The 25499-nt window shown below is 53.1% G+C and overlaps 3 protein-coding genes across 6 annotated transcripts in view; all 3 read right to left on the bottom strand.

Annotated features, from left to right (window-relative positions):
• Nucleotides 1–1720: 1720 nt before the first annotated feature.
• Nucleotides 1721–11951, bottom strand: SHKBP1 (SH3KBP1 binding protein 1). Of its 3 annotated transcripts, none has more exons than XM_036896563.2 (18): nt 11827–11951; nt 11542–11595; nt 11375–11420; nt 11196–11269; nt 10861–10919; nt 10549–10629; nt 9423–9584; nt 9252–9342; nt 8970–9160; nt 8207–8322; nt 7610–7697; nt 7379–7495; nt 5558–5728; nt 4334–4489; nt 3817–3913; nt 2655–2833; nt 2266–2380; nt 1721–2140 (listed from the first exon to the last, which is right to left on the bottom strand). In XM_036896563.2, the coding sequence occupies exons 1-18, from the start codon at nt 11910–11912 to the stop codon at nt 1909–1911; spliced, it is 2115 nt and encodes a 704-aa protein (XP_036752458.2). In that variant the 5' UTR covers nt 11913–11951; the 3' UTR covers nt 1721–1908. The 3 variants fall into 3 exon arrangements, with proteins under 3 accessions (XP_036752458.2, XP_036752460.2, XP_057348895.1); XM_036896565.2 differs by having other exon boundaries at nt 10549–10615; nt 11827–11943; XM_057492912.1 differs by having other exon boundaries at nt 10549–10615; nt 11542–11712; nt 11827–11937.
• Nucleotides 11952–12329: 378 nt separating this feature from the next.
• On the bottom strand, nt 12330–17418 carry LOC130681122 (spectrin beta chain, non-erythrocytic 4-like). The gene is made up of 7 exons (XM_057493362.1): nt 17402–17418; nt 16948–17017; nt 16087–16363; nt 15889–16006; nt 14716–14889; nt 14527–14569; nt 12330–13375 (listed from the first exon to the last, which is right to left on the bottom strand). Exons 1-7 carry the CDS (start codon nt 17416–17418, stop codon nt 13217–13219), a joined length of 858 nt encoding a protein of 285 aa, XP_057349345.1. The 3' UTR covers nt 12330–13216.
• Nucleotides 17419–17542: 124 nt separating this feature from the next.
• The window catches only part of SPTBN4 (spectrin beta, non-erythrocytic 4), a 62675-nt gene continuing 54718 nt past the window's right edge, over nt 17543–25499 (bottom strand). Inside the window, exons 25-33 of one of the 2 annotated variants that reach the window (XM_057492819.1) lie at nt 24863–25067; nt 24084–24464; nt 22554–22798; nt 22097–22225; nt 19999–20137; nt 19816–19900; nt 19293–19489; nt 18107–18726; nt 17543–17770 (exon numbers count right to left, since the gene is read on the bottom strand). In XM_057492819.1, the coding sequence (XP_057348802.1) occupies nt 17767–17770; nt 18107–18726; nt 19293–19489; nt 19816–19900; nt 19999–20137; nt 22097–22225; nt 22554–22798; nt 24084–24464; nt 24863–25067 (2005 nt within the window). In that variant the 3' untranslated portion in view covers nt 17543–17766. The other variant, XM_036896547.2, reaches the window with a different exon arrangement.

The raw sequence follows: 25499 nt of genomic DNA on the forward strand, positions 1-25499 counted from the left end.
TCTCTGGCATGGGGGGAAAAATCCTCTCAATATTCTAGATCTGTTACAGAACACCCTCATATTCTAGATTCCCTGACATTCCAATCCCTTCCTATGTTCTAGGTTTCCTAACATTTAAACATCCCCAGTGTTCTGAGTGCCGTGGCACGTAAAAACACTTCTAGAGTTTGAGATTCACAAACCCAGAACACTAATGTTTTAAAATAAAACACATTTTAGGCCTCCCATTCGTTCTAGATTCTATGACAATCCAGAACCCCCTTCTATTATGGGTTTCTTGGAATGTACCCATTTCACAAACCCACTAGTGATCTAGAAGGGCTGACATTCCAGAATACTCTTATGCTCTAGTTTTCCTAGTAATTCAGATTCCTTTGTGTTTTTTTTTGAGAGCACATCTCTCATATTTATTGATCAAATGGTTGTTAACAATAAAATTCTGTATAGGGGACTCAATGCACAATCATTAATCCACCCCAAGCCTAATTCTCATCAGTCTCCGATCTTCTGAAGCATAACAAGTTCTTACATGGTGAACAAATTCTTACATAGTGAATAATTCTTACATGGTGAACAGTACAAGGGCAGTCATCACAGAAACTTTCAGTTTTGCAGATTCCTTTGTGTTTTATAATCCTGTGTTCTAGATCACCTGGCATGCAAAATATTCCCACTGGTATAGATTCTTGGGCATATTAGAATACTCTCCCATTTTAGAATCATTGATTTTTCAGGTCCTTCTGTCGAGAAATTTCTATAGTCTGGATTCTCTGATGTGCGAGCAGAACTCTAATATTGTTCAGCCACTAGCCTTCTAGAGTATTCCTATGTTCTAGATTTTCTGGCATTTTAGACCCCTCTCCACCATGTTAAGAAGCTATGGCATTCCAGAAACTCTGGAATTCTAGGATTAGTATATTCTAAAATCCCTTGTTCCTAGTCTGGCCCACTTTCTGTCCTCCTCATTGGCCCAAGGAAAAGATGCAGAAATCTTCCCTGAGGAGTTGCCATAAGAATAGGTATTATTATGAGAAAAAAATCCCATGGATAGCAGGCTGCAGTGAACTGCACCAGTCCTACATATACTCTCTGGTGTGGGCAGGAAAGAGATGAAAGATGGTAGCCTGGGAGGTGGGCAAGATGTTTGCAGTGGTGAGGTTTGGGATACAAATGTCAAGGACGTGGCAATCATGAGGCCAACATCTGTGCTTCACTATTCATCTCTGCTTGTAGTAATAGTAGCCTGATTTACCTTTCAGGAACTACTCCTGTCAACACAGGGCTGACCTCACCTCCTGGCTGCTCAGGCCGCATGATCCCTGGAACAATAGAAGGCTTTCATCACTGGCCATAATAATTGGTTCAGGGATGGCCACCTGACTCAATTCAAACCAGGGAGAATCAGTCCTGTGATTTTTGTTGTTGCTAAAGAGAGAAGTTGAGGAGCTACTTGAAGTCATCTTGGCACACAGAGGGGAAAACCTGTGTGAGAATAATGTATCCCAGAGGAAAGCAAAGCCAAAAGATGGAGAGACATCATAGATGAGTTTTTTAACCCCTGGATCCAACTGTGCCTGAAGCCAGAGTGTAAACCAATATATTCCCCTTCTTTGCTTAAACCAGGGAAGACAGATGTTCCTGAATCTACAGCCAGGGACCTAGTCGGTCCCCACATTTCTCCCACCCTTTCCCTGGGGGTCACAAAACCCTTTAAGAACATAAGGTGTTGGCAGTGAGAACTTTATTAGGAGAGGGTGACTTTGGCTTCAGAAAAGGGGGATAATGGGGGCCTAGTAACACTGACCACTCCAAGTAGGCCCTGGCCCTGAACCCAGGGTCCTGACAGGAAGTGGGGAGGCACCTGAGTCTCCCAGGAGCTGGGTACCCAAAGGCACCATGGCAGCTGTGTTAGAAGGATGTTTCATTGAGCTTCATCTTGGGGGGTGTGAGGGGAGCCCCGAGAGCCGCGGAGGGCCGGGGGGCAGGTGTTGGCGGCCGCCGGGGCTCTGGCCCACTCCGCACCAGTTCCTGGCAGCGTTCCACAAAGCTGCCTCCCCCACGGCGCCGGGCCTCAGCCTGTGTGGGGCTCGGGCTCCCACGGTGGCCAGACAGGGAGGTGTTGCTGGAGGCTGAGTGGAGGCTGAGAGGGTGACAAGTGTCAGTGCAGATCATCATGGGGCAGCTGGCCTGCTCCCCCACCTCCTAAGGCCACCATATTCTGCTCTCTCCCCCACTGCACCGAAGGGGAAGTGGAGTCATGCCTACCTGATGAGAGAGGTACGGGGTGAAGGGCTGGGGAGAGAGCCCCGCGAGGACGCCAGTGGGGTGAGCTCACACTGCTCCAGCTGTTGCATCAGCTCTTCCTCGGTCAGGCCACCCGCTGGGGGGCAAGGACGCAGGGTCAGGGGGCACAAGGGCAAGGGCCAAAGGGCAGGTACAAGGATTGAGGTCAGGTTAGGAGAAAAGATGCAGAAGTCAAGGGACGGGGTCAGAAGCTAAGGGAGAGGGGGTTGGAAAGCTTGGGCAAGGAAGGGTTGGAGGGCGGAAAAAGAGGTCAGAGGGCAAGGGCATGGGGAGGAGACCTTGAGATGGAGGCTGTGGTGAAGGGTTCAAGCTGTCTGTGGGGCTTGGGATGAAACTGAGGTGGGGCATACCAGGGGTCTGGCCGAGACCATCCATGGCGGTGGTCAGGTCCCACATGGCCAGGCTGCCGTTGGCCTGGCCGGTCAGCAGGTAGCGCCGGGGCCGAGAGCCAAGCCGCCGGGAGCCCTCACACTCAAGCACCGTGAAGGCGGTGGTGGGCGAGCCGTCCACAGAGCGCACCGAGCACACCCTGACAGGGAGGGTGCAGGAGTCACCCCGGCTGCCCAGGGGCCTGGCCCGTCCCCCTCACCCTTACCCTCACAGTCCCCAGCACTACAGCATCAGCTCCCCCCTTTCCAGTGACCCGCCCCAGCTGTTTCATCCTTCCCAGTCTGTTCTCTCGAGCTGTGGCTGCCTCCTGATGTCCACCAGCACACCCACCATGTGTCCCCGGTGTGACTCTCCCTCACATCTGTTCCTCTCCCGTTCCCACCTCTGGGAAGGGCTGAGACATCCTGGGGGCCTCCCTCACCTCCTATCACCCCTCACCTTCCTGCATCTGTCCCACAGCCCCTTCTCCCCTCCTTCTGGCCCCGTCACACCCTGCCTGCCCCAGCCAAGCGCCTTCCCAGCCTCCTCCCTGGCTCCTGTCCCCTCACAGCGCCCATGCTCCCGGTGCACTCAGAGCAGTTGCAGCTCTCCCGGGCAGCTGACAGGCGACCCCCTCTGCTGCCCATTTCTCACCTCCTATTCTGTCTTCAGCCCCCAAAGACCACAGCCCCCCTCCTGGTTACCTTATATTGCAGCTCCAGCCTCTGCACACCTGTCCGGTGGCCTGTCACACCCTTGCCCCACCCTTCTTTCTTCTGCTCCTTCTGATTTACCTTAAGGTCTCTGCTCAGAGCTCCCTCTTCAAGAAAACCCTCCTGGACCACGTCCCAGGTTGGAGCCAGTACTGTGTCCGCATTCTGCCAGCTCCCTGTGCCCCCGCCCTGGCCCTGACTTCGCTTGGACTGCCTGAGGTCCCAGGCTTTCGCCAGCTTCACCCTGTTACCCTTCATATCTGCCCCACCTCTGACACTTCCAGCCCCCAAACCTAGAACCAGACTCGCGCTCCCTCCCAGCCGCTGCAGCTTCAGTACTGCTCGGCTGAGATCCCTCTGCCCTCTGTGACCCAGCTGGTGTCTTGCCTTCACCTCTGACCACCCTCCCCGTTGACGGGATGGTCCTCACCGCTGGCCAGTTGATGAAAGACGTACGAAGAGTTGGCTGGCACTTGGCACCACCTTCTGAATGAATACCTGCTGGTCATCCCGCTCGCCATAGGGGCCTGGGACAGGAAGGGACAGGGTCAAGGCCAGCTGGGGTCCCTAGAACCTCCAGGCCCCAAGGTTCCACCCCCTCCCCATGGGTGAACCCCCTCCCAGGACTCAGTCCCCATTCCCAGGTTGCTGGAGTTGGGCAGGGGCAGAGAAAGTTGGGGTTAGCAACAGACAATGGAGTTCAGGCACATCAGGGACAAGGGAGGGTCCTGGGTCAGGTGACAGTCAGCAGGGGTCAGCAGGGGGTGTCAATTCAACTGGGGTTCTGGGAGTAAATGGAAGTCAACAGGTGTTGGGTGGCACATAGTGGAGTCAACCTGTTCAGCTGGGTGGGTCAGGAGAGGTCTACAAGGGTCAGGTAAGGGGCCAGTGGAGCCATTTGGGGGTCAGGCAGGGTCCTGCGTGTGGGGCCAGGAGCCAGCAGGCACCGATGTCATTGCCGGCACTGCAGCCACCATGCCCATCGGCCGACTCCAGCGCCAGGATCTTGAAGGAAGCGAGCGGGGTGGAGCCAGGCTGGGTGGAAATCATGCCTCGGAAGCGAGTCACAGACCAGGTCCGCACGTGGTTGTTGTCAGCACAGACTGAGGAGCGGGCACAGCAGCAGGTCAGGCCCCACGTGGTATCACCACTGCTGACCTTCCTGTGCCCCAGCACAACCCACAGGATGATCCCTTCCAAAGCGGTCAGGATTCAGGCCCTTCTCTTCCCCAGAACTGCAAGTGGCCAACAATCCTACGGGCTCTGCTTCCAAAATTGTTCCAGAGCCTAATCTCACCTTACCGTGTCCACTGTCCCCACCCTGGTCCTGTCCATCTCATCTCCTGCCTGGACCACTGCTGCTGCCTCCTCCCTGGACTCCCTGCTCCCCTCCTGCCCCCACGGTCTGCCCCACATGCAGCCAGAGGGACCCTGTGAACCCACATCAGGTCATGGCCCACCAGTGGCATCATCTCAGTCAGGGTCAAGGACATGGTCTTCTCCATCACTTACAAGGTCCCACTGACCTGGTCCACCCTCTCTCAGCCTCCCCACCACCCACTCCACTCCAGGCACAGGGGGCTCCCTCAGACACAGCCAACATCCCCACACCTCAGAGCCACTGCAGTGCCTGTTCCCTCTGCCTGGAATGCTTGTCCCCACCAGTCTGCATTGCTCATCCCCTCACTTCTGCTCAAAGCTCATTCCTCAGAAAGGCCCATGGAGCCACACTCTTTAGTGACCCCAACACAGTCTAGCCACTCACACAGCTCCATTTTTATTCATGGTCCTCATTATTGCCTGCTAGTGCTTTACATTTATTTACATTTATATTTATAGTCTGCCATCTCCACAAGAACATCAGCTCCACAAGGGTAGAGGCTTGGCCTATTTTGCCCATCACTGTATCCCGTACCTGGCACACAGTAGGTGTTCTATTAATGTTTGCTGAATCAATGAATTACTGACTCCCCCTTAGACTTCTCCCCTTTAACAGTATTCTTGCACTTCTGCAATTATTGTCCCAGGTCAAAATTCTCTCCCCTGGAGAGGTCGCTCCCTGCACATGTCGTACCTCCCCAGTGAAAACCCTCATCCACCCGGTTTCATGCTCCCGCCTCAGCCATCTCCCCTGCAGGGAGACAGGCATGGGGGCAGCCCGCATGGCCCACCTGAGATGAGATGCTTCTCTGACAGCATGATCTTGGTGACGGGGCTGCGGTGCACAGTGAAGGTCTGGAAGAGCTGTGGCCCCGAGCCCACGGTCTCAGGGTGCTGCACGATGACCCGCACGCCCCCTGAGCTGGTGCCGTAGGCAATCTCGATCCAGTTCCCACTGTCACCTGGTGAGGGACAGAGGACATGGAGAGGGACTGGGTGGCAGAAACAAAGAAACCAAGGCACAGAGAGACAGAGAACAGAGACAGCAAGGAGAGAGGGGGAGGTGAGAACAGCAAGATGGTGAGATGTGGGAAACGCAGGGATAGGGAGACAAAGGGCCAGACCAGAGGCAGCAATTTAGAGACCAGAGACAGCAATTAAGACAGAGAGAGACAGAGCTAATAAGAGAGGGAAGAGAGATGAGAAAAGAGAGAAACAGGAAGACATAGGGAACTGAGAAACTGAGTCACAGGAAGAGACAGACACAGAGAGAGATGGAGTTAGAGAGAAAGACAGAAAATGCAGAGACATATAGACAGACAGACATATAAGCAGACAGACAGGCATACAAAAAAAAACAAAACAGGACAATACAGCCCAGTGTGTGTGAGGGACTCCTCACCCTCACCAGCATTCCACAGGGGGAAAAGTTCTTTTGCAACTCTCAGGAACTTAATGGACCATCTTAAGGAATGTGGGTAGGTCAAATATGGTTGTACTATTTTGTGCCGCCATTAAAAGCAATGGGTTAGGGTTATGCATACTCACCTGAAGGACATGAACCCAGGGCAGTGGGACAAAGGAACACAGCTAAGATACATGCCCCAAGCCATTTATACATGTTTAAAAACCTGTCCACCATCCCCATTTTTAAGGACATGTACAAATGAAAAGATAAATGTTAAAACATGACAGAATAGTGGCACAGGGTGGAGAGGAAAGGAATAAGTAAAAGAAATAAGAAAGGGGCCTTATGTGGGAGAAAGGTGATGACATGCTGTGAAGTTTGGTTATAAATTTACTTCCACTAGAAAAAAAGTATCCCACGACCCTTACCTCACACCATAGATAAAAGTTAATTTGAAATGGAGCAGAGGCCTATGTTTAAAAGCTGAAACTACAAAGCTTCTAGGAGAAAACACAGGGGAAAGTCTTCACAACCTGGGGGTAGCAAAGATATCTTAAGATCCAGAAAGCACTAACCATTAAAAAACAAATAATACTGAAAAAAGCCATAATTCCATTTGCATGAAATATCTAGAATAGGCAAATCCATAGAGACAGGAAGTAGATTTCTTTTTAGGGTGGCAAAAATCATGTTCTGGAAATTAGATAGTAGCGATGGTTGCACAACCTGTGAATCTATGAGAAATCACTAAATTGTACCCTTTAAAATGGTGAATTTCATGGCATGTGAATTGTATCTCAATAAAAACAAAAATTAACCTATTTCTCCACATTTGAGGTCAAGAAAACAAACCAAAAAAACCTGTCCCAAGTGAGAGAACTCAGCTTTATCTGCTGTAAAAACATGCATCCTTTGGTTTACAAGCAGGCAAGCACCATACCCTAATTGCAGAGCTGGAAAAGAAATATAAAGATGAACTACTAGTGGCCAATTCTATCCCTGGAGAAGAGACCTGCTACTGTCCGGTGCCTAGAACAATGTTCATGTACAAGCGGTTTCCCCTAAGTGATTGTTGAATGACTAAGTGAGAGTTAAGTCTGTCCACCTCCCAGTAAATCTTAAGTCATGCTTCATGGCAGTGGGGAGAAAGCTGCTGGCTAAGGTTGGCTGCTGATGGCATAGGGGAAGCTGGGTCATAGCTTACTGGTCTTGGGGGTGAGGTAGACGCTGAGGGCTGTGACCCCATCCTCTGCAGGGTCCCGGTAGAGCTCACTGACAAGGAGGTCATTGTCCTTCATGCGCAGGGGGAACTTCTGCACATCTGGGGGTGGGCAGGGAGGGGAGAGCTGGTGTGTTCAAGATGTCCTAGCCACCCCTTCCTTTCCCTCTTCCCCGGGGAGGCACTCTGGCACCTGGGCTGCCCACTGCTGCTCACCCACGTAGTAGATGGAGCCGTTGTTGCAGCCCAGGAGGAGGAAGGAGCCTGCTGCATCATAACTGGTGATGGGCTGCACCTCCTGAACCTGGGGACAGGGCAGGGCAGGACAGGCTTTGACCGGTGAGTCCCACTCTGTGTCGGTAGCACCCCTTCCGGTCATGCCCTGCCCTCTTCGTTTTAGAACCTACCCTCACACTTTAGCAGGAAAAAACAACAGTGCACATGTCATTTCATATTTTGGACATGGCTTGGGGTAGGTGCAGAGAGAATGATGGACATTCGCACGTCTCTCACTGGATTTTAGCCTCCTCTACTCTCTCCCTCACCTGCTCCCCAATCCAGTGCCCAGAGAATCGTCTCTCCTTTCCGAACCCACCCAACCATCATGTCAGCTTGGCAGCCCCCTTCCAGGATCCTTGATGGTCCTTAGGCCTTTACCACCACTCTATCCCCTCTGAATCTGGCCCCAGCAGAGAACCCACTGCTGGGTTCTTGGCTGTTTCCAGGTGGGGTGGGGCAGAAAGGACGTCCTCTATGGGTCTGTATAATCTGGACACCTGGGAAAGAGACAGCCAGGAGGGCCAGCACACTGACCTGCCAGTGCTTGGTGACAGCATTCCACACTCCAATGCGCCCCGTGTGACTTGTGGCAATGAGCTGGTTCCCCACGAAGAATAAGGCCTCCACAGGCACCCCCAGGTGGAAGACCCCTGCAGAAGGTACAGAGTTCCCAGTCAGGACCCCACTTCATGGGCAGAGAAGAACGTGGCAGGAAGAACTCCAAGGGCCAGAGGATTCGATCAGGCCATTGGATCTTTACAGGACAGAGGATTCCAGCAGGAGTTACAGAGGAGTACAATGAGCCAGATGCCTTATGGGGCCTGGGGCTCTAAGGGGCCATAGAATTCTAACACAGTTGAGATTTTGAACAAGGCAAAAACTATCAGTGCAGAGGATTCTCATGAGAGTTGAGATTTGTTAGGGAACGATTTCCTAAGAAGTCAGAGATTTCTTATGGGAACACAGATTATAAGGCTCTGGGATTCTACTGGCTCCAAAGCAAAGAGATCTAACAATTCTCTCCTCTGTCAGAACTCACTGCCCTGGGTTCTGATGGAGGAGAGAACTGTATGTGGTTGGATTTTTCTACCAGGCCAAGGAATTCTAACAGGATATGGAATTCTAAAGGATTAGAGAATCCTAATAATGCAAAGAATTCTTGTGGGCATAAGAATTACATGGGGTAGGTTATTTTAACAGGCCAGAGAATTCTAATGGGGTAGAGAATACTAACAGACCATGGGTTGGAATAGAATTCTAAAGGGCAGAGAGTTCTGGAAAAAGGCTGGTACCATACCTATCTCGGAGGCACCACCTTCTGCCTGTAGAGCCCAAAGCAGGATCTCACTGCCTGTGGCTGCTGCCACCATCTTGTCGTGATCCCCCAAAGCCCCACCAAGCACCCGGGCTGTGAGTGCCAGTCGCTCAATGGGCCAGTCCAGACGGGGACTGGAAAACACCAACTGCCAGCCAGAGGCTTCCTTCAGCCTAGAGAGTTGGGGGACATCATCAACTCTCACTCCAAGCCATCCCAATCAACAGGGCTCAAAGCCTCCCACCACCACCCTCCTTAAAGCACCTGTAGCAGACAACAAACTGCGTATAGGCCACAGCGATCCAGTTGTGATGTCCACACACCAGACGCACCATCCCTGGCTCCTCGGGTGGCCCTTGAGGGGAAGAGCAGGGATCAAGGCAGGGTCACAGGGGCCCGACTAGCTGCCCAGCCTCCAAGGAGACAGAAATGTACCTGATGGGGAAAGTGGGGCTTTCTCATCTAGCATTCGTCCCAGCAGCCCTGCATTGCCCAGGTTGGGGGGCATCGTGTTGCTCCGTCGAACAGGAGCTGGGCGTCCCCCTGCTTGCTGGGGCCCCACCAGGCTATGTCGGTTCCGCCGCTTCACTGGGAACACTATGGCAGGCAGAAGGGGCACAGCGACAGTAATTGTAATAATTGCCATGTTGCAAGTGCTTTAAAATATGCCACTGATTTTCCGCCACTGATTTGTATAGTCTCAGGCAAAAGATTTTAGGTGGTGTTGGGACATGGAGTTAAATGACACTCAATCACATTGCAAGTCATTCCCTTTTAAGTTCTTCTGAGCCCATCAAAGAAAGAATAAGTTTGCTGCTGCCTTCTAGTGATGTTCTCCAATATGTGCTAATCCTTCTGTTTCAGAAATGGGAGCCTGTCCATTGGGCAGGTGACAGCATCTAGCCAGAGTTTAATCACACTGTTATGTTTGGGTATTATTTTCATGTTTACTTGTTTACAGTATAAAGGTAGTGATAGGAAGATTCTATTTAAAATGATTTCTTTTTAAAAAACAAGGCAAAACTAAGTAAATAGCATAGGTCTTCATATTTGGCACACTTCATGAAGGCTGTAGGTATTGACTTAGGTTAGGGAAATAAAGCCATAAATTGAACTTCCCTCTTCTGTTCCTTCTACCAGTCAGCAAAGCCTGGTGGACTACAGTTCTCAATAACTACTGGAGCATATTTTCCATGCCCAGTGGACTGGCTGCTCCAAGATGCCATGAAGATTACAGTCAGTAAGTTCTCTTTACTATTTCTCACCTCCATGCAAAGGACCCCAGTTCTTCCTAAACTTCCCCACAGTAAATTAAACCTGGACTACAGCTCCCGTGAGGCTCTAAGGCATGCTTCTGAGCTTCAAGGGGGCTAGCTGGCTCACTGCCTCATTGGAAATGCTCTTTCTTATTTCCTTTCCAAGCGTCAGTCCAAGCACCTAACATAAACTGCAACTAACATAGTCTCAGGGTTCACATTACAGGCACCCAAGGGCTGCAGCCTTATGGGAAATGTAGTCTTTAGTCCACCCTCCCTCCCCTGCATTCCTTAGTAGTGCCCACCTGGTGGCGGCAGGTAACCGTTGAAGAGGACATTTCCGCAAGAAGATCGATCCAACTCCTCCCGAAGCTGCAGACGACGAACTGAGGCGGAAGGACTTGAAGGCTGGGACTTGTAGGATACTGAGGCAGATCCCTTTCCCCTCCCACCAGCTCTCTCTTTACAGAATACTACCACTCTCCTGAGACCCAGGATCAAATCTAGTGCTCTCAGTTCTAACCCAACCTTCTTCCAGGAGAGAGAGGGAAGACAGAGCTTCTTCACTAGGGAGCTGGTGTTCTGTGCAATGACGATGCTGATGGGGCCCCACTTACCCAGAGGAGTGAGCCCATAGAACTGGGCTTCGTGGAGGAGGCTGGAACCGTGGACACCCCTGAGTAGCAGAATTGACTAGGGGTCAGAGTCTGGGGAGTGGGAGTGGGCAGAGAATTCTGAGGAGGAAGTTTTTGAAACTGCACGGAGAATCCCAAGATGTAGCAAATTTTGACCAGAATGATGATACCGGAAATGTGCGTGTGTTTGAGGGGAATACTAGGAAGACGCATAATTTAAATATGATCAAGGAGCTTAAATGAATGTTCTAAGAGGAAGGGGAGACTTCTCAGGAGGTGAAGACGGTGGGCGATGCCTCTTTATCTTCCATGCCAACCTGGGGTCCAACTCTTTGGTGCGCAGGAAATTGAGGATGGGGGCAAAGACGGTGGGGTCCCTGTCGATGAAGATCTGCGGGGAAGGGGACAGAGGGATGCATGGGGCAAAGAGCCGGGGTGAGTAGGGGCCCTGTCTCCCCTTCTACCCGCCGCCCCTTTCAGCTCTAGGGCTACTCACGGCTCCGGTCTCATCTTTCAGTGTCGAGATGCGTCCGCTTAGAAGACTGCAGGAAGGGGACGCAGAGCAGGTGTCACGGGCAGGGGTGTGTGTTCGGGGTGGGGCAGGGGGAAATTAGGTCTCCCCATTCCTTCTCCCCCACACCCCAAACTCGCTCTCCCAATCACCTGGAGAAGAAGGAGTCTGGGATCCAGGTGAGAGTCTGGCGAGAGGTACTGAATCTGTGCGGGGAAAGTGAGCAGACACGAGATGATGGTTGGAGGGTGAGGAATGCCGCCTCCTACCCTAGGACAGGGTGAATTCCCTTTCTCCCACAGCGCTGGTCCAGGCTCCCGCGCCTCCAGCGTGAGGCGGAGCAATCTTTGATGGACAGGGATTCCCCCCGAGAGAGGCGGGTACTCCCACCCAGTTCCCCGCCCCCGATGAGGGGGGCTCGAGTCTCCTACACTCACCTCTTGCCTCCCACGTTCAGATGAATCACTTCCGCGGGAGGACCCCGACCTGGAACCCCATCAGCCGCAGACGCCACGGCTGCCATGGCCCCCAGGCGAGCCCGCCGGCCCGTACCCGCTTCCGGGTGTGCACTGGGACCCCGCCCCCACCGCGTGCTCATTGGACCGGAGACTCCAGGAGTGGACGGCGATTGGACAAAGTGCTCATACGTCGCAGTTAAATTCTCCGCCTCCTTAAAGGGGCCTGCCTTTCCTGTCCTGGACGGGGCGGATTTGCCGGGCCCTTTGGGGAAGTTTAGTTAGCAGTGGCAACAAAACATCCCTCCATCCCTCTGGGGTTCCCATTTTAGGAATCCCACCTAGGTGCTTCGTCGAGGGCCCGTGTTTAGAGGCTGAAAGTAGTCCACGCCAAGGGTGTCATCTAAATGTTCTCGCAGCCAGTCTCTCCACCCCTCCACCCCCATCCTCGGGCACAGCTCAAGAAACGCGAACAAACCAGCATAGACCGTCAAAGCCAAGGTTTTATTATAGGTACATACAGTGTGCGCGCCTGCCACACCGCTCCACACCCCCAGGCCCCGGCGACTTCTCCTGGCGGCCATGGGGGCTGCTCACAACCCGGTTCCCCCACTCCCCAGGGAGGTGCTCCAGCCAGAAGCATGCAGGGGGAGGGCTTCCCCTCGCCCCTCCCCTCACGAAGTGGCATTTACAACTGGAGGGGGGAGGAGAGAGGAAGACAGTTTTGAGCTTTGACGTCCCTCCCATTAAAAGCCTTCGCTGATGCGGGGCGGGGGAGGAGGAGGTCGACGTTTTGCAAAAATAAACTAAGTCAGGAATTTATCGCATGGCTCTGAGACGGCGGAGTGTGGGGACTAGGACCCCTTCACTCCCCCTTCCCAGACAGAGATCAAGGCAGCATTGGAAGTGAGGTAAAGGCGGGGAGGGGGCGTCCCCTCCCCACCCCCTAGCACCCTGGATGGTCCAGGGGACCTCACCAGCGCCCCCGTGCCCATCCTTAGGGTGGAGAGGGGGGCAGAAATTATCGCCCCTACCACCCCAGCTTCTTGGGGCAGAATCTGGGGATGGGCAGGGGGCTTGGCTCAACTGGCCCCTTACCCACCCCCTCAACTCAGTTATTGCATAAAAATAATGGGGCCCCAGCACCTGGGGTAGGGGTGGTGAGCAGGAAGGGGCCGAGATATGGCTATAGGGGCAGCAATCCCCCCACCACTTCTTGGGGTGCAGGAGAAGTCCCCTCCTTTCCAATGCCCGTCATGGCGCATCCGCAGTGTTGGTGGAACTAGGGGTTCCCGCCCCTGCGCAAGAGAAAGTGTCTTTGTGCCCACAGTGCAGAGGAAGGGCGGAGAGGTGTGTCGGGCCTCGCGGGAAGTCACTTCCGTCGCCCGCTGGCCCTGCGGTCCCCAGCTTCCCGCTTGGGGTTGCCCTCGTCTGTGGACGAGGTGGTGGGTAGTGTCTGGCCCCAGCGGGCAATCTCAGCGTGTTCCCCGACTGAGGCAGCCACAGCCTCCAGCCAGCCATTCATCTCCTCCTGGATAGGGAAATGGCACAGAGTCCATATTTTGAAGAGAGGAGACTGAGAAATAGATGAGTCTGGAATCAGACTGTCCTCTCTGAACTTCAGTTTCCTTATCTATTAAATGGGGTTATAATAATAATGAAAAGTACATGGTACTTAGTATGTGCTGGTCAGACTCCATCCTAAGCACTATCACAGATAATTCACTTAATCCTATGCAATAGGATGATATAATTCTCACTATAGAGATAAAAACCAATAATATCAGCAGACAGGTAAAAAACATTGACATTTACCAGGACCTGTTAAGTACTGTATATGTATCAACTTATTTAATTCTCACAATAAACCTATGATGAAAAGATTTGATTTTAAGATTAGCAGAGGAGGCATGGAGAGAATAAAAGCTATTTCATAGTCTCATTAGGATGAATGAGATAACAAATGCTATTTTCAACATCTCGTCAAACCGCCTCCATGCCTGCCCCTCCCCTGACCTCTCCCTTTAAGGCCCAGACCCAAGGCCCACTCACATTCCTCTCTCTGTCACCTACCTTCTCCTCCCCTCCCCACAGGCCTGCCCTGGTCAAGCCTTGTGCCCTCTGGCTTGGGTCGCTGCCTTGGCTACCTGCTGGGCTCCACACCTCCACTCTTGCCCTCTCCAATCTACTCTGCACACAGTAGCCCAAGCATCTTTCTTATGTATCACTGTAAGCCTTACCTGCTCAAAAACTCTGGCCAGGGTTCTTGAGGGCCCTTTGGACAAACTCCAACCTCCTCCAAATGGCCCATAATGCCCTTTGAGATCCAGTCCCTGGGAACCTTTCTGGGAACTTTCCTCCTTGAACGTTCCCCAGCACAGTTAATGCAATTCTGCACCTCTGGATCTTTGTGCTTGTGGATTTTTCTACCTGGATCATCCTTTGTTAGCTAACTCTTATTTTTCCAGCCTCACCTCGGAGGCCAAGGCAAGTGGCCCTCCAGATCCTCCCAGCCCCTAACTAGGTTAGGAACTTCCTCTGGGCTCCCACTGCCCGTGGCCTTTCCCAGTACAACCCCACTAATGCTGGCTTGTCCTTTCCGCTACAGCCCCATCACTCTGAGCCATTACCCAACCAGGTGGTCCTGAGGTCCAAATAAGGAAAGAAAGGACCAGATCTCACCTCATCTTTAGCCTGGAGCAAAAACTCGCTGCCATCCTGGGTCCTGTAGGAGGGGACACAGTACTTGGAGGATCTGGGACAGGGGCCTGGCCCACCCATTCACCAGCTGTCCTCCTGGAGAGCAGGGTATTGCTGGAGAGGGGAAGCTAGGCTTTGGATCCCTCCCTCTTGCCCACTGGGGGCGCTCACTGGAGTTTGAAGACATGCTTCTTTTTTTTGTAGTCACTAGCCACCTCGCTGGTGGCTTTGTGCAGGCTGAGCAGCGGCTCCCCACTGTGTGTGCCCCCAGATGATGGGCCCTTGGCGTCCTTGTAGAAGCCCAGCTCCCCCTTGCTGAGCACACAGTACAGGCTCACCCACGACCTGGGATGACGAGACAGGGCTCAAGACAGAGTTGCGGCATTCTGCCTGGGTACTCTTCATTAACACCCTTCATGAGCTGAATATATCTGAGCCTTCCTCCCCCTCGGCCTTTGCCCTAGTTGGACCATTTTCCTGGGGTGCTCTTCCTTATTGCTGTTCTTCAGCTGAGTGGAGGGTCTGAGTCCCTCAGTACCAAGCCTTGCCTAGGAGAGCCCCTACTGGGGTTGCCCTGCTTTATCCCCACCCATAGCGAATTACCTGAGAGCAAGAATTAAGCTTTCTCCTCCATAAGCCTTTGTCTGGGCATGTTCCTTGCCACTCCTCCACCCCCACAGAATCCCCTGAAGGAAGATCTATTGGTCTACTGTCTGGAATGAGGAATTCCTGTCTCCCTTTTCAGCCAAAGCCCCAACAGAGAAGGAAGTCTTCCCAAGAGCAAAGTACAGCGCGGTGCCCCTGTTTATCCCCACTTTGGCCTTGGCACAAGGAAGAAAGACTACCTCCAGATCTTACAAGTAAAACCTCAACTTGTTCTGCCCATTTTACATCTTGGATCTAGGCCTCACTCAGCTCTTGGACCAGAGATTCCCTTTATGGCCCCACCTTTCCCTAGATTCAACCTCCCAGCTGGACAAAAAAGTATTGGACAACCAGGAACTAGATTCCAAGAGTGAACACATCACCGTTAGGTCCCTATTTGGCGGCCTATTTGCGGCGCTCTAGACCAGCCCTCACAGTTCGGGCTCCGCCCCTTTCAGACCCTCCCCCAACTTGAAATTTCGAGGGTTGACCCATCACACAGGATGACCTCTCCAGTCTCCACCTCACAAGCCTTTGGAACCCTCTAGACTGGACCCCACATTCAGTTTGCTATTAACTCTAGTTTGCTCCTGAATTTGTTGCTACGCAACTGGGTCGCGTTTCAGTTACCTTCATTACATTGTCTTCAGGTCCCGCCCCCACATAAGCTCCACCCCCTCACCCACCGAACACACTAACCTCAGGCCCCGCTCCTCCAGTTCATTTCTAGAGGTTAAGCCTCGCCAGTCAGGCCCCGCACACCCCCGCCACCGGTTGGACGCCCTGAAGTTTAGCTCCCACCCCTCGTCAGCTCCATCTATTCACTCATGGGACACTCTGAGCTTGGGACCCGCCTTCCAAAGCCCCACCCACACGCTCACCGGTTGGACGACTTGCGATTAGCGTCGAGCTCGCGCTTGCGCAGCAGGAAGCCCTCGTGCTGCACTGTGTGAGTGGGCGGTGGCGGAGGCGCGGGGGCGGAGCCGCCCTGGGCCGGGGCGGAGCGCGAGCGCCGGCTTCCCCCGCCCTCACCACCCTCTCGCGGCCGCGGCCGCCGTCGCGGCTTGGGCCGGTCGCGCGCCCGCGGCCGGTCCGGCCGAGGTGTCCGCTCCGGCGGCTCAAGCCCGTTGGGCAGGCGGCCGGGGGGAAGCTCGCGAGGCTGAGGCAGCGACGGCTGTGTGAAGGGAGGGGGGAGAGGGGTGCTGTCCATAGGGGGGTGTAGAGGCCATCTGTCTGGGGGAACTCGTGGGTCTGGGGGTCCCATCTGTCTGCAGGGCCATCTGTCTTGGAACCTCAGGGCTGGAGACCCAACTTTTAGGAACCCCACCGGGTCTGGGAAGTGAGTCTTGTCAAGCCTCCTAGGTTTGAAATCCCTCTCGATCTTGGGCAGGTGGTGTCCCAGCTGTCTGTAGGAGGAATGTGGGGATTCCTTCTGTGTGTGTGTGGCTGGCTGTGTATGAGGAGGAAATCTGAAACCCCCACTGGGCTAGAGAAAGACTGTCTGGGACAGATGTTCGAAAAGTCTGGAGTCCGTGTGTGTCTGTTTTAGGAATCTCCTAGGTACCTGACCTCATCTTTGTAAGGGAGAAATTTTCAAATTGTGGGAGGCATCTGGGGGCTCTCCCTATCCCCTGAGGGTCTCTGCAGGGTTCAGGTGGGGGTGGGGGCAAGGGCTAGGTAATAGCCTTTCTGGGATCCTGACTCCTGCTCTGAAGAGAAGGTTCCCCATACCCGCACCCATCCTGAGGCTCAACTTACCCCAACAGGAAGCCCTGGGCCTGTCTCTTTCTCCTGCAGCTGCTCCACAATGTCCGCCAGGGTGGCCTTCCTGGGGGTGGGGGAGGCAGAAAGACCCAATGGAACTGGGGTGCCTCCTCCCAGGGACCAGCCTGGCTGGGTGCCCCACCTCTGGCCTGAGATGCCAGGCCTCTGTCCACTTCTGCAGGTGCTTCTCTCAGATGTTTGCCTTACACACCACAGCTGCTCAGGACTTGTCTGCTCAATGCAGGACAAAACCTCCCTCCCTCCCCTTTGAGTTTTAAGCAGCACAAAGAGAAAAATGCTAACTGGTGCCTTCAAGCCTTTGAACACACTGTTGTTTGAACATACTGGTCCACTTACCTGCTGAGTTCCCAAGCTCCCTGGACTTACCCATCCCAGTCCTAACCATTCTGGGTCATCACTATTCAGTGACCAAGTCTGTTTCCCTTACTGGACCGTGAGGCCCATGAAAAGCCCGGCTGGGCTGGTTCTGCCACTGCTATCCCCAGCACATACCACACACAGATGGGGCACTCAGCAAATGTTCATGAAATACAAAATTAAAAAGCAGTCAAAAAATCATTTTCTCAGAAAGGTATTTGACCAAAGGTATTTAACCAGGGTATTTTTCTGGGATGCAGCTGATTGGATACATCACACAAAGCACTCTGGTTAACTCTGGATTCTGAAAGGCCTTGGTTCCAGTCCTGCTCATCCATCCAAGCTGTGTGACTTGCCTCAGTTGCCCCATCCATAACATGGAGATGACAACCAGCCCCCAGTTTGTAAGACTGAGAGAGACTGTGATAAAGGGTCTTATCTGCAGTCAGAGAGGTGGTAGTTCCGCCATTAGCCTAGTGGAGGACAAAATCCCTGCCCAGGGCCGTTCAGGGGATTGGATGCAAGGGTCAGACCTCAGCAGCTGAGAACCTGCACCTAGAGGAAGGCACTCTGTCTTCCGTCAACAGTTAGAACTGCTGCTGTGGGACACTGGCCTCCTACCCTCTTTCAGCCTGTTTTCACTCTGCAAAACGGGTATCAGGACAGTATCTCCTTCCTTAGGCAGGTCTGAGCCCGGAAGCCCTCTTTCCTGGGCCTGCGCAGCGCCAGTTCTCCTTGTCACCCTTCCCTCACTCCCTGAGCACATGGGTCTCACCCCTTGGCTAGGTCTCCTCTGGTGGGCATCTCTTGTTCGCTGGACTCCTGCCGCTCCAAACGCCGTTCGCGCCGCTCGCGCCGCCGCTCCATCTGCTCGTAGCGGCCCAGAGTAAGGCTGTGTGCTGCCTCGTGCTCCGCTGACTCCTGCCGCTCCGGCCGCCGCCTCCGCGCAGCCTCTTCGGATTGATCGGCTGATTCCTGCCGCTCGGTCCGCCGCCTCCTTGGCAGCTCCTCCACACGATCAGCTGACTCTTGGGGCTCCGGCCGCGGCCGGACCTGCTCTGCCGCCGCGGGAGCCCTGGGGGTCTCCGCCGCGTCCTCCGGTGAGGCCGGCAGGGCCGTGGGCTCCACTCTTACCGGCACCTCCGGCAGCCGGTCGATGCGCGGCTGGAGGCGCTCGGGCTTGAGCTCCTGGCGCACGTATCCCACCCGGGTCCGCACCTCGGCCGACAGCGTGTCCGAGGCCCGGCGGGCCAGCGGCTCCACGCCCCTCTCATAGCCCCCTGGCCGCAGCAGGGGCGCCGCTTTGGCCGCCAGGTCCGCGGGGTCCCCAAAGAACTTGCGTCCCAGGAGCGGGGTAGGCGGCTGCTTGCTCTGTTCCGCCTTGAGTTTTTCGATCTGGGGACAGAGGGGCAGGCAGGGGCAGGTAGAGGGGCGTGGTGGTGGGGATCTGGGAAGGCGGCTCTGGATTGTCCGCCTGATCACCCAGTTTATTCGCTTTTATTAGTGAAAAAGCAAGATTGTTCTGGCCTATGCCCATGCTTTGCTCTCTGTCGGAACTTAATTCCTATTTTCTCTGGCAAACACCTAGTGTTCTTTTAAGAACTGGCTAAATCATCACTTTCTTAGGTATCATTCTGACCCCCACTGCCTCCTTCCTTAAGTACCCCCACCACGACCTTAAGACTTCTGAGTACAATTGTAGCTTCTCCTGATTCTTCAAGTCTCAGATCAGACTTTCCCCCGGCAAGCCCCTTGTGCTTCCCGTCTCTGCCCTGGGCTGTCCTGGTCTGGTGACAAGTCCGCCCACTCTCCCCCTCCACCCCCGACCCGGGCAGGGAGCCCACTGAGGCTCTGTCTCAGCCCTCACTCAGCACCGAGCTGAGCACCAAGCACCAGGTCCCCGTCCGTCTGTCTGTCTCACATATAGAGATGCAGGCGGATGCAGGATCAGGGGTGCTGACCGTGGTCAGGCGCCGCAGAGAGCTGAACCTTTCTTCCCAGGCAGCAGCTGCTTTGCGGAAGGCCTCGTGTCGCCGGATAAGCTGCTCCACCTCATCCACGCTGCTGCCCAGCTCCCGGCTCTGCAGGAGCGGCTCTTGGGCTGTTAGCCAGGCATCAGCCACCACCGCCTCCTGGGCAAACTGGTGCACTTCCAGCACTGAGGGAACACACATGGGATAAGGGAGCTGGGGCCACAAGTGGGCCCTTCATGGGGCAGCGGCTATATTCTCTGGCCTCCCATATACCCCTGGTTTCCTCTCTACCAGCTTTGGGCCCTGCAGGAAGGAGAGGGGTGGGGGTATTTCTGAGGGCACTAGCTTCTCCCATAGTCATCTGCCACCAGGGATCCAATGGCAAGGCAGCCCCCTTGTCCACCCTCCCAGGCGTTCATGTTTGCTGCTGGGGACCTGAGAATGGTGTTCAAAGCAGGTCTCTGTCACCCTTTCTGGGCCATTCCAGGAGTGTATCTGGGCCCCCACTCACTCTGCTGCAGCCATTCCCAATGGCGGTCCCACTTGTCCGACACCTCCTCCTTCCTGGTTCCCAGTTTGTCTAGCTGTGCCTGGATCTGGGAGTGGTGGGTGGATGAGAGAGGCATCAAGAGTGGCTTCCCACCCCAGTGGGCACAGATGGCAGAGGAGAACACCCTTCTCCCCGCCTCCCCACCTCATCAGTGATGGCACTCTTGTTGAGCAGCAGAGAGCGCCCCAGTTCCTGGCAGGCTGTCAGCTCTGGCACCCGTGCTTCCAGCTCGGTCTTCAGGCCCTGGTGGTAGTTCATGAGCACCTCCACTGATGACACATCCCTACAGCGGGTGGCGGGCAGGGATCTGAGCCACGGACAGTCTCCCTCCACCCACCCCATATACGCAGCCCCCGGTGAGCCCCAATCCCTGAGGCTGCAGTTCTACACTACCAGGACACCCACTTCCTGTGACTAAGTTCTGAGGGTCCAAGGTTCTTCACTGATCCAATGACTCCAACTTTCACAAGATGCATTTGTGATTCTCACCTAGTATTTCAAGATCCAATTTTTCTAATTTTCTAAAACTAATCTTCTGAAGCTTCCACTAGCCAATGATAATAACCTTCTAAGGCTGTGCCGCCCAACATGGCGGCCAGTAGACATGGGTGGCAACTGAGCACTTGAAATGTGGCTAGTCTGAATGGAGATGTGTTGAAGAGTAGAGTATACACCATATTTTGAAGACTGTAAAATATCTCAGTGACTTTAATAATGACTACATGTTGAACTGTGAATATCTTGGGTATATGGGGTTCAATAAAATGAATTTCTAAAATTAACTTTCACTTGCTTCTTTTAATTTTTTGATGTGGTTACAAGAAAACCTTAATTATATTTGTGCCTCACATTTGTGGCTCCCATTGGACAGCACTGCTCTCCACTGTCATATGTCCACAATAAATTCCAAATTTCTGAAGGTTCCACAATCAGAAACTGTAGCTTTATAAAACTTAATATATCCAAACTTATTTCTGAAGGTCCCACATTGTAATGATTCCTACGTAAGACTTAGTGTGTTTAGAATGATCTGATTTTCCCCTATCTCCCAAAAATGCCCTCTCCTGAAATTCTCCATCTCAGTAGATTCACCCATCATTCATCTGTGACTCCTCTTTTTCCATCAGCCCCTGCAAGTACTCCATCAGTCAAGACTAGACATTTATAACTTTAAAACTCTACCTGTGAAATGATATGAAACCTGGTATCTGTTCTCAAATAATTCAGCAAAGAGTGGGGAGAGGGTATAGATGAAACCAGGTTGGCCAAATGTTGATAGTTGATCAAGCCAGGTGTTCACTATACACATGTGGGTTCACTACACTGTTTGTGCTACATCTGTGTCTGTTTGAGATTTTTCATAATAAAGAGATCTTTTAACTCCCTAAAACCAATCACTTCTCCCCATCTCTATGACCACACTGGGCCACACTAGGCTGAGCCACCATCATCTGTCACCTGGATTACTGCTGCAGCCAACTGACCAATCTACCTGTTTCTCCCCTTATTCTCCACACTCTATTTCCCATGAGGCACCTGGAGCAATCTTTCTCAAATACATGTCATACTGCATCACTCCCCTGCTCTAAACTCCCCCACGGCTCCCATCTCACTTGCAGAAAAGACAAACTCCTCACCCTGCCCTATTGCCCCTCAAACGTCATTTCCTGCCAGTATCTACTGTCCCCCTCACCCACTCCATCCAGCCACAATGACTGTCTAGCTCTTCCTCAACCATCCCTAACTACAGCCTACCACAGGGCCTTTGTACTTGCTGATCCCACCGCCTGGAAACCTCTTTCCCCAAAACTTTACCCAGCTCACCATCACTTCATTCAGAGCTCCACTCAAATGTCACACCCTCAGAGAGGACTTGCCAGCTAGCACGTTGTCCCCTCACCTTGCTTTATTTTTCTTCAGAGCAGTTACTACTATCTGAAGTAATATTAGGTGTTTGTTGTCTCTCTCTCCCCTCAGAATGTAAGCTGCATGAGGGCAGGGGGTTGGCCTTGCTCACCATCTGGTACAAAGCAGGCATTCAATAAATATTTGCTGGGTTAATAAATTTAGGCCCAAGACTCCATAGTCACAGAAACACTGTTATGTGTCCACCACTCTCCAAGTCCTTGTCTTCTTGGATACAACACTGGACTAACTACTGGACTACATTTCCTAGCCTCCCTGGCAGCCAGGTTGGGGCCACAGGCTGACAGAACATGAGTGTAGGTTTAGTTTCTAGTACCTCCCATAAGACCCTCCCGCTCTCCTTTTCTCATCTGCAGCTGGATGTAGAGGGTCCAGCAAACGACTCCCAGGACCTTGGTTCCCAGTCACCATGAGACAGGCTTCTGCTGGACACTCACATCGAACCCTTATGTGAGCAATAAATCAATGCCTACTGAGTTAAATCACAAATACAGTCCCACACGTCCCTATCCCTACCCTGGTTACAGCCTATCCAGGCTGTGACACTCCCACAGTTAGGAAGTAGAGGGTGACTGGAAAGGACAGAAGGCAGGAGGGTGCTCTGGGCTCTGATCCCCCACCCCATGCCACTCCTGACAAGGAGTCTTAATACAAATGAACAGAGGTGCCATGCGGGTATTGGTTATTGTGATTTCTTATGGGAAGAAGACTGATGAGGGTTGGGGTGGCTACCCAGAGGCAGGGAGGGAAGCCCAAGGTGAGGTGAGGGGCACCTGGGCTTGTCAGCTGCCCCAATCTGGCTGGCGATGGCATCCATCCAGGAGAGCAGGTCACGGGCCTGGCTGTGGAAGCGCAGGGCGTCGGCTGTGGAGCTGACATGCAGACGGGCATCCTCGCAGGCGGCCAGCAACTCTTTCCAGCCCTGCAGCACCTCCTGCTCCCGGCTGGCAATGGCTTCTGCGTGCTCACCTGCATACACCGTCCGGAGCTGGGCTGCCCCTTCCTGCAGCTGCCGGACCTGAGGGGCATGCCAGGTCGGGCACCAGCCCTTCATGCGGACCAGGCTCCGCCCTCTCTTTCCCCCAGCTGCTGGCTGGGTGCGATGCCTGAAGTCCTGGCCAAATAAGGAGCCTGCACCGTTGTGATCCCACATGGGGGTGTCCCTCTTACCACTGCCTGATTTCTTTTTGACTTGTCCACTTTCTGATTTCTTTTAGAACCACTAGCCTATTTCTCCTATTCTGCTGCCTGACTGTTCTTTGACTTACCTGTGTTCTGACTTCTTTTGGACCTTCTACCAGGTTCCTTTCAGTCCACTGCCCAGTTGGTCTGAGAGCTCTATTTCGACTGGGTCTGTCACCTCATTTTTTTCAAGCCCACCTCTCTCTTGTTTCAGATGCGTACGATTTCTTTCAAGAAACGTCTTTCTACCCTGATATTTACTGGACATGCTGTCCAATTTTTCCCACTCACTTATTTCCAGATCCCTACCTACTGCCCAATTTCCTTCAGAATGGCTATCCAATTACCATCAGGTCTCCTGCCCAACTTCTATTGGTCCTGCTGAGTTCTATTAGACCCACTGCTCCTCTACTGGCTCAACCACCTGATTTCCTCTGGAATGGCCACCATATTTCTATCTGCCACTGAATGACTACCAACCTCTCTGCTTGATTTCTAACAGTCATCAGTGTGACTCAGATAAATATAATTGTCCAATTTCTAATTTAATTAGACCTGTAGCCCAATCCCCTTTAGTTCTGCTGTTTTTCTATTAGGCCCACAGTTCATTTCCATCTGATTTCTCAGATCTGTTTCCCAACTTCTAGCAGACCCATGGCCTGATTTTTATTACTATTTTCATTAAATCCATCCCCTTCAAATTTTTTTCAGGAAAATCATATGATTTCTATCCAAGACCTGCTGTCTAATTTCTATCTGCCCCATAGTCAAATTTCTCTTAACATTCTTGCAATTTCCTTTAGACTCTACATCTGGATTTGGGTAAGATTTGCTTCACACTTTCTGGGAGAACCTTGCCCAATCTCCGATGGAAAGACTGTCTAATTTCTATCAGACATACTGTACCACTTTTCCCAGCCACTGCCTGATTTCTGTGCACCATGCAATCAGTCATTTTCTACCTGCCCCATCATCTCATTTCTCCTTGTTCCAGGTTTGCTTTCTATATGTTTCACTGTCTAATTTCAAATTGCTCTACGGCCTGGTTTTTCTCTGCTCTGCTGTGCAGCATCCCTTGGCCAGACCCTCCCTCCCACCTCCCCTCCTGGCCGCCGCCCCACCTGGGACACAAGCAGCTGTAGGTCATGCTCAAAGGCGCGCAGGGTCCGTTGCATGGAGCTGGCACTGGGTCTGGGCTCAGGTGGGGCGGTCAGGCGGGGCAGGCGCCTGCGCTTCTCCTCGATCTGTCCCTGAAGCTCTCGGGCATCGCTGAAGAACTTATGCAGCTCCCGAGAGGCAGCCAGCAGCTGGGCCCGCGTGCCCATAAGCTCCAGCAGCTCGGCCCAGGCCTCATTCAGCCCATCCTTCCACTCAGCCATCGTGGCCGCCGCGGTATGGCCGCACTCGATCAGCTCATCCACCATCTGGTTCACGGCTGCCAGCCGCTCCCGCCCTGCTGTGCCAGTCTCACTGGCGAACTCTGAGAATTTCTCCTGCAGCACCTAACACCATAAAGTGGGGGGCACAGCATGGGGAAGGGTGCTGTATATACAAGCCCCCTCTAGCCCACCATCTTGAGGCAGGTAAGAGTAATGGCATAATAATAACAATAATGGCAATCATAATAAAATTAATATCTAACACTTATTGAGCACTTACTCTACAGCAATATTAACAATAATAAATAAAATAATAATAGCCATTAACACTGTTAGGCTCTGTGCTTGCCAAGTACTGTCCTAAGTGCCTTACATTATGTAAATTCATTTGGCTCACAACAGAGCCATGAGGAGGGTGTGATTATTATCCTCATGTTACAGATAGAGAAACTGAGGCCTGCAGAACCTTAGTAGCACACACAGTGGCCACTCGGGTTATTGTTATTACCGACGATGCTCACCGTGACGTGCTCAAAGTCCTGGCCAAGCTCAGGTGAGCCAGCCACCACCTCCTTCTCCGCAATCCAGTGCTCGAGCTCATCCACCTGGCGGCTGAGCTGGTACAGCCAGTACTGTTGCTCCAGGCCCACCCTGCGCTCCTCGCCCAGCTCCTTGAGTGCCACATACAGGCGGTCCACCTGAGACTGCCGCCGGCTGATCTGCTCACTGATGGGGGACACAGGGGCCAGGGATGGAGACCCCTGGGACCTCCAGGACAGAGTTGTGATCCCCTGAAGCCCCCCTCTCAGGACAGGGCTGTGTTTCCTCTGAACGCTGGGCAGGGTAGTGTCCCCCTGGACTCCCTCATGTAAGGACTGTTTTCTGCAATTCTTGGATGCAGGTAACCCGGTACTTGCATCTCCTCATTCAGGGAAACCTGCTTTCCTAAGCTTGATAAGCTCACCACCCCCTCCCCAACAGCCTTTCTACCTGCAGCTGGATGCCAGGCCTCTCCAGTAGTCTTAGTGGGACTTGGGACTCCTTACATGGGTCCCAGCCAACCTGCCTCACCTCCAGTCTGTCTCCAGGCTCAGGAGGACAGAGGTCTGGCCCTATGACCCCTCTCAGACCTCACCCCCGGTCCAGGACTCCCAGATG

Source organism: Manis pentadactyla, chromosome 15, assembly GCF_030020395.1.
Source record: "Manis pentadactyla isolate mManPen7 chromosome 15, mManPen7.hap1, whole genome shotgun sequence".
In the NCBI taxonomy this organism is placed as follows: domain Eukaryota; kingdom Metazoa; phylum Chordata; class Mammalia; order Pholidota; family Manidae; genus Manis; species Manis pentadactyla.

Excerpts from the sequence above, each read along its gene's own strand:
- LOC130681122 (XM_057493362.1), bottom strand. Across the intron at positions 16,007-16,086 it reads GCGCGAGCTCGACGCTAATC|ATGGAGCTGACGAGGGGTGG; the intron begins GCAAGTCGTCCA and ends ATGAGTGAATAG. Across the intron at positions 13,376-14,526 it reads TGCTCCAGGCTAAAGATGAG|GAGGAGATGAATGGCTGGCT; the intron begins GTGAGATCTGGT and ends TTCCCTATCCAG.
- SHKBP1 (XM_036896563.2), bottom strand. The coding sequence starts at position 11,912 with ATGGCAGCCGTGGCGTCTGCGGCTGATGGGGTTCCAGGTCGGGGTCCT. Across the intron at positions 11,596-11,826 it reads CTGAACGTGGGAGGCAAGAG|ATTCAGTACCTCTCGCCAGA; the intron begins GTGAGTGTAGGA and ends TTCCCCGCACAG. Across the intron at positions 10,630-10,860 it reads CTATGGGCTCACTCCTCTGG|TTCGTCGTCTGCAGCTTCGG; the intron begins GTAAGTGGGGCC and ends CTTCCGCCTCAG.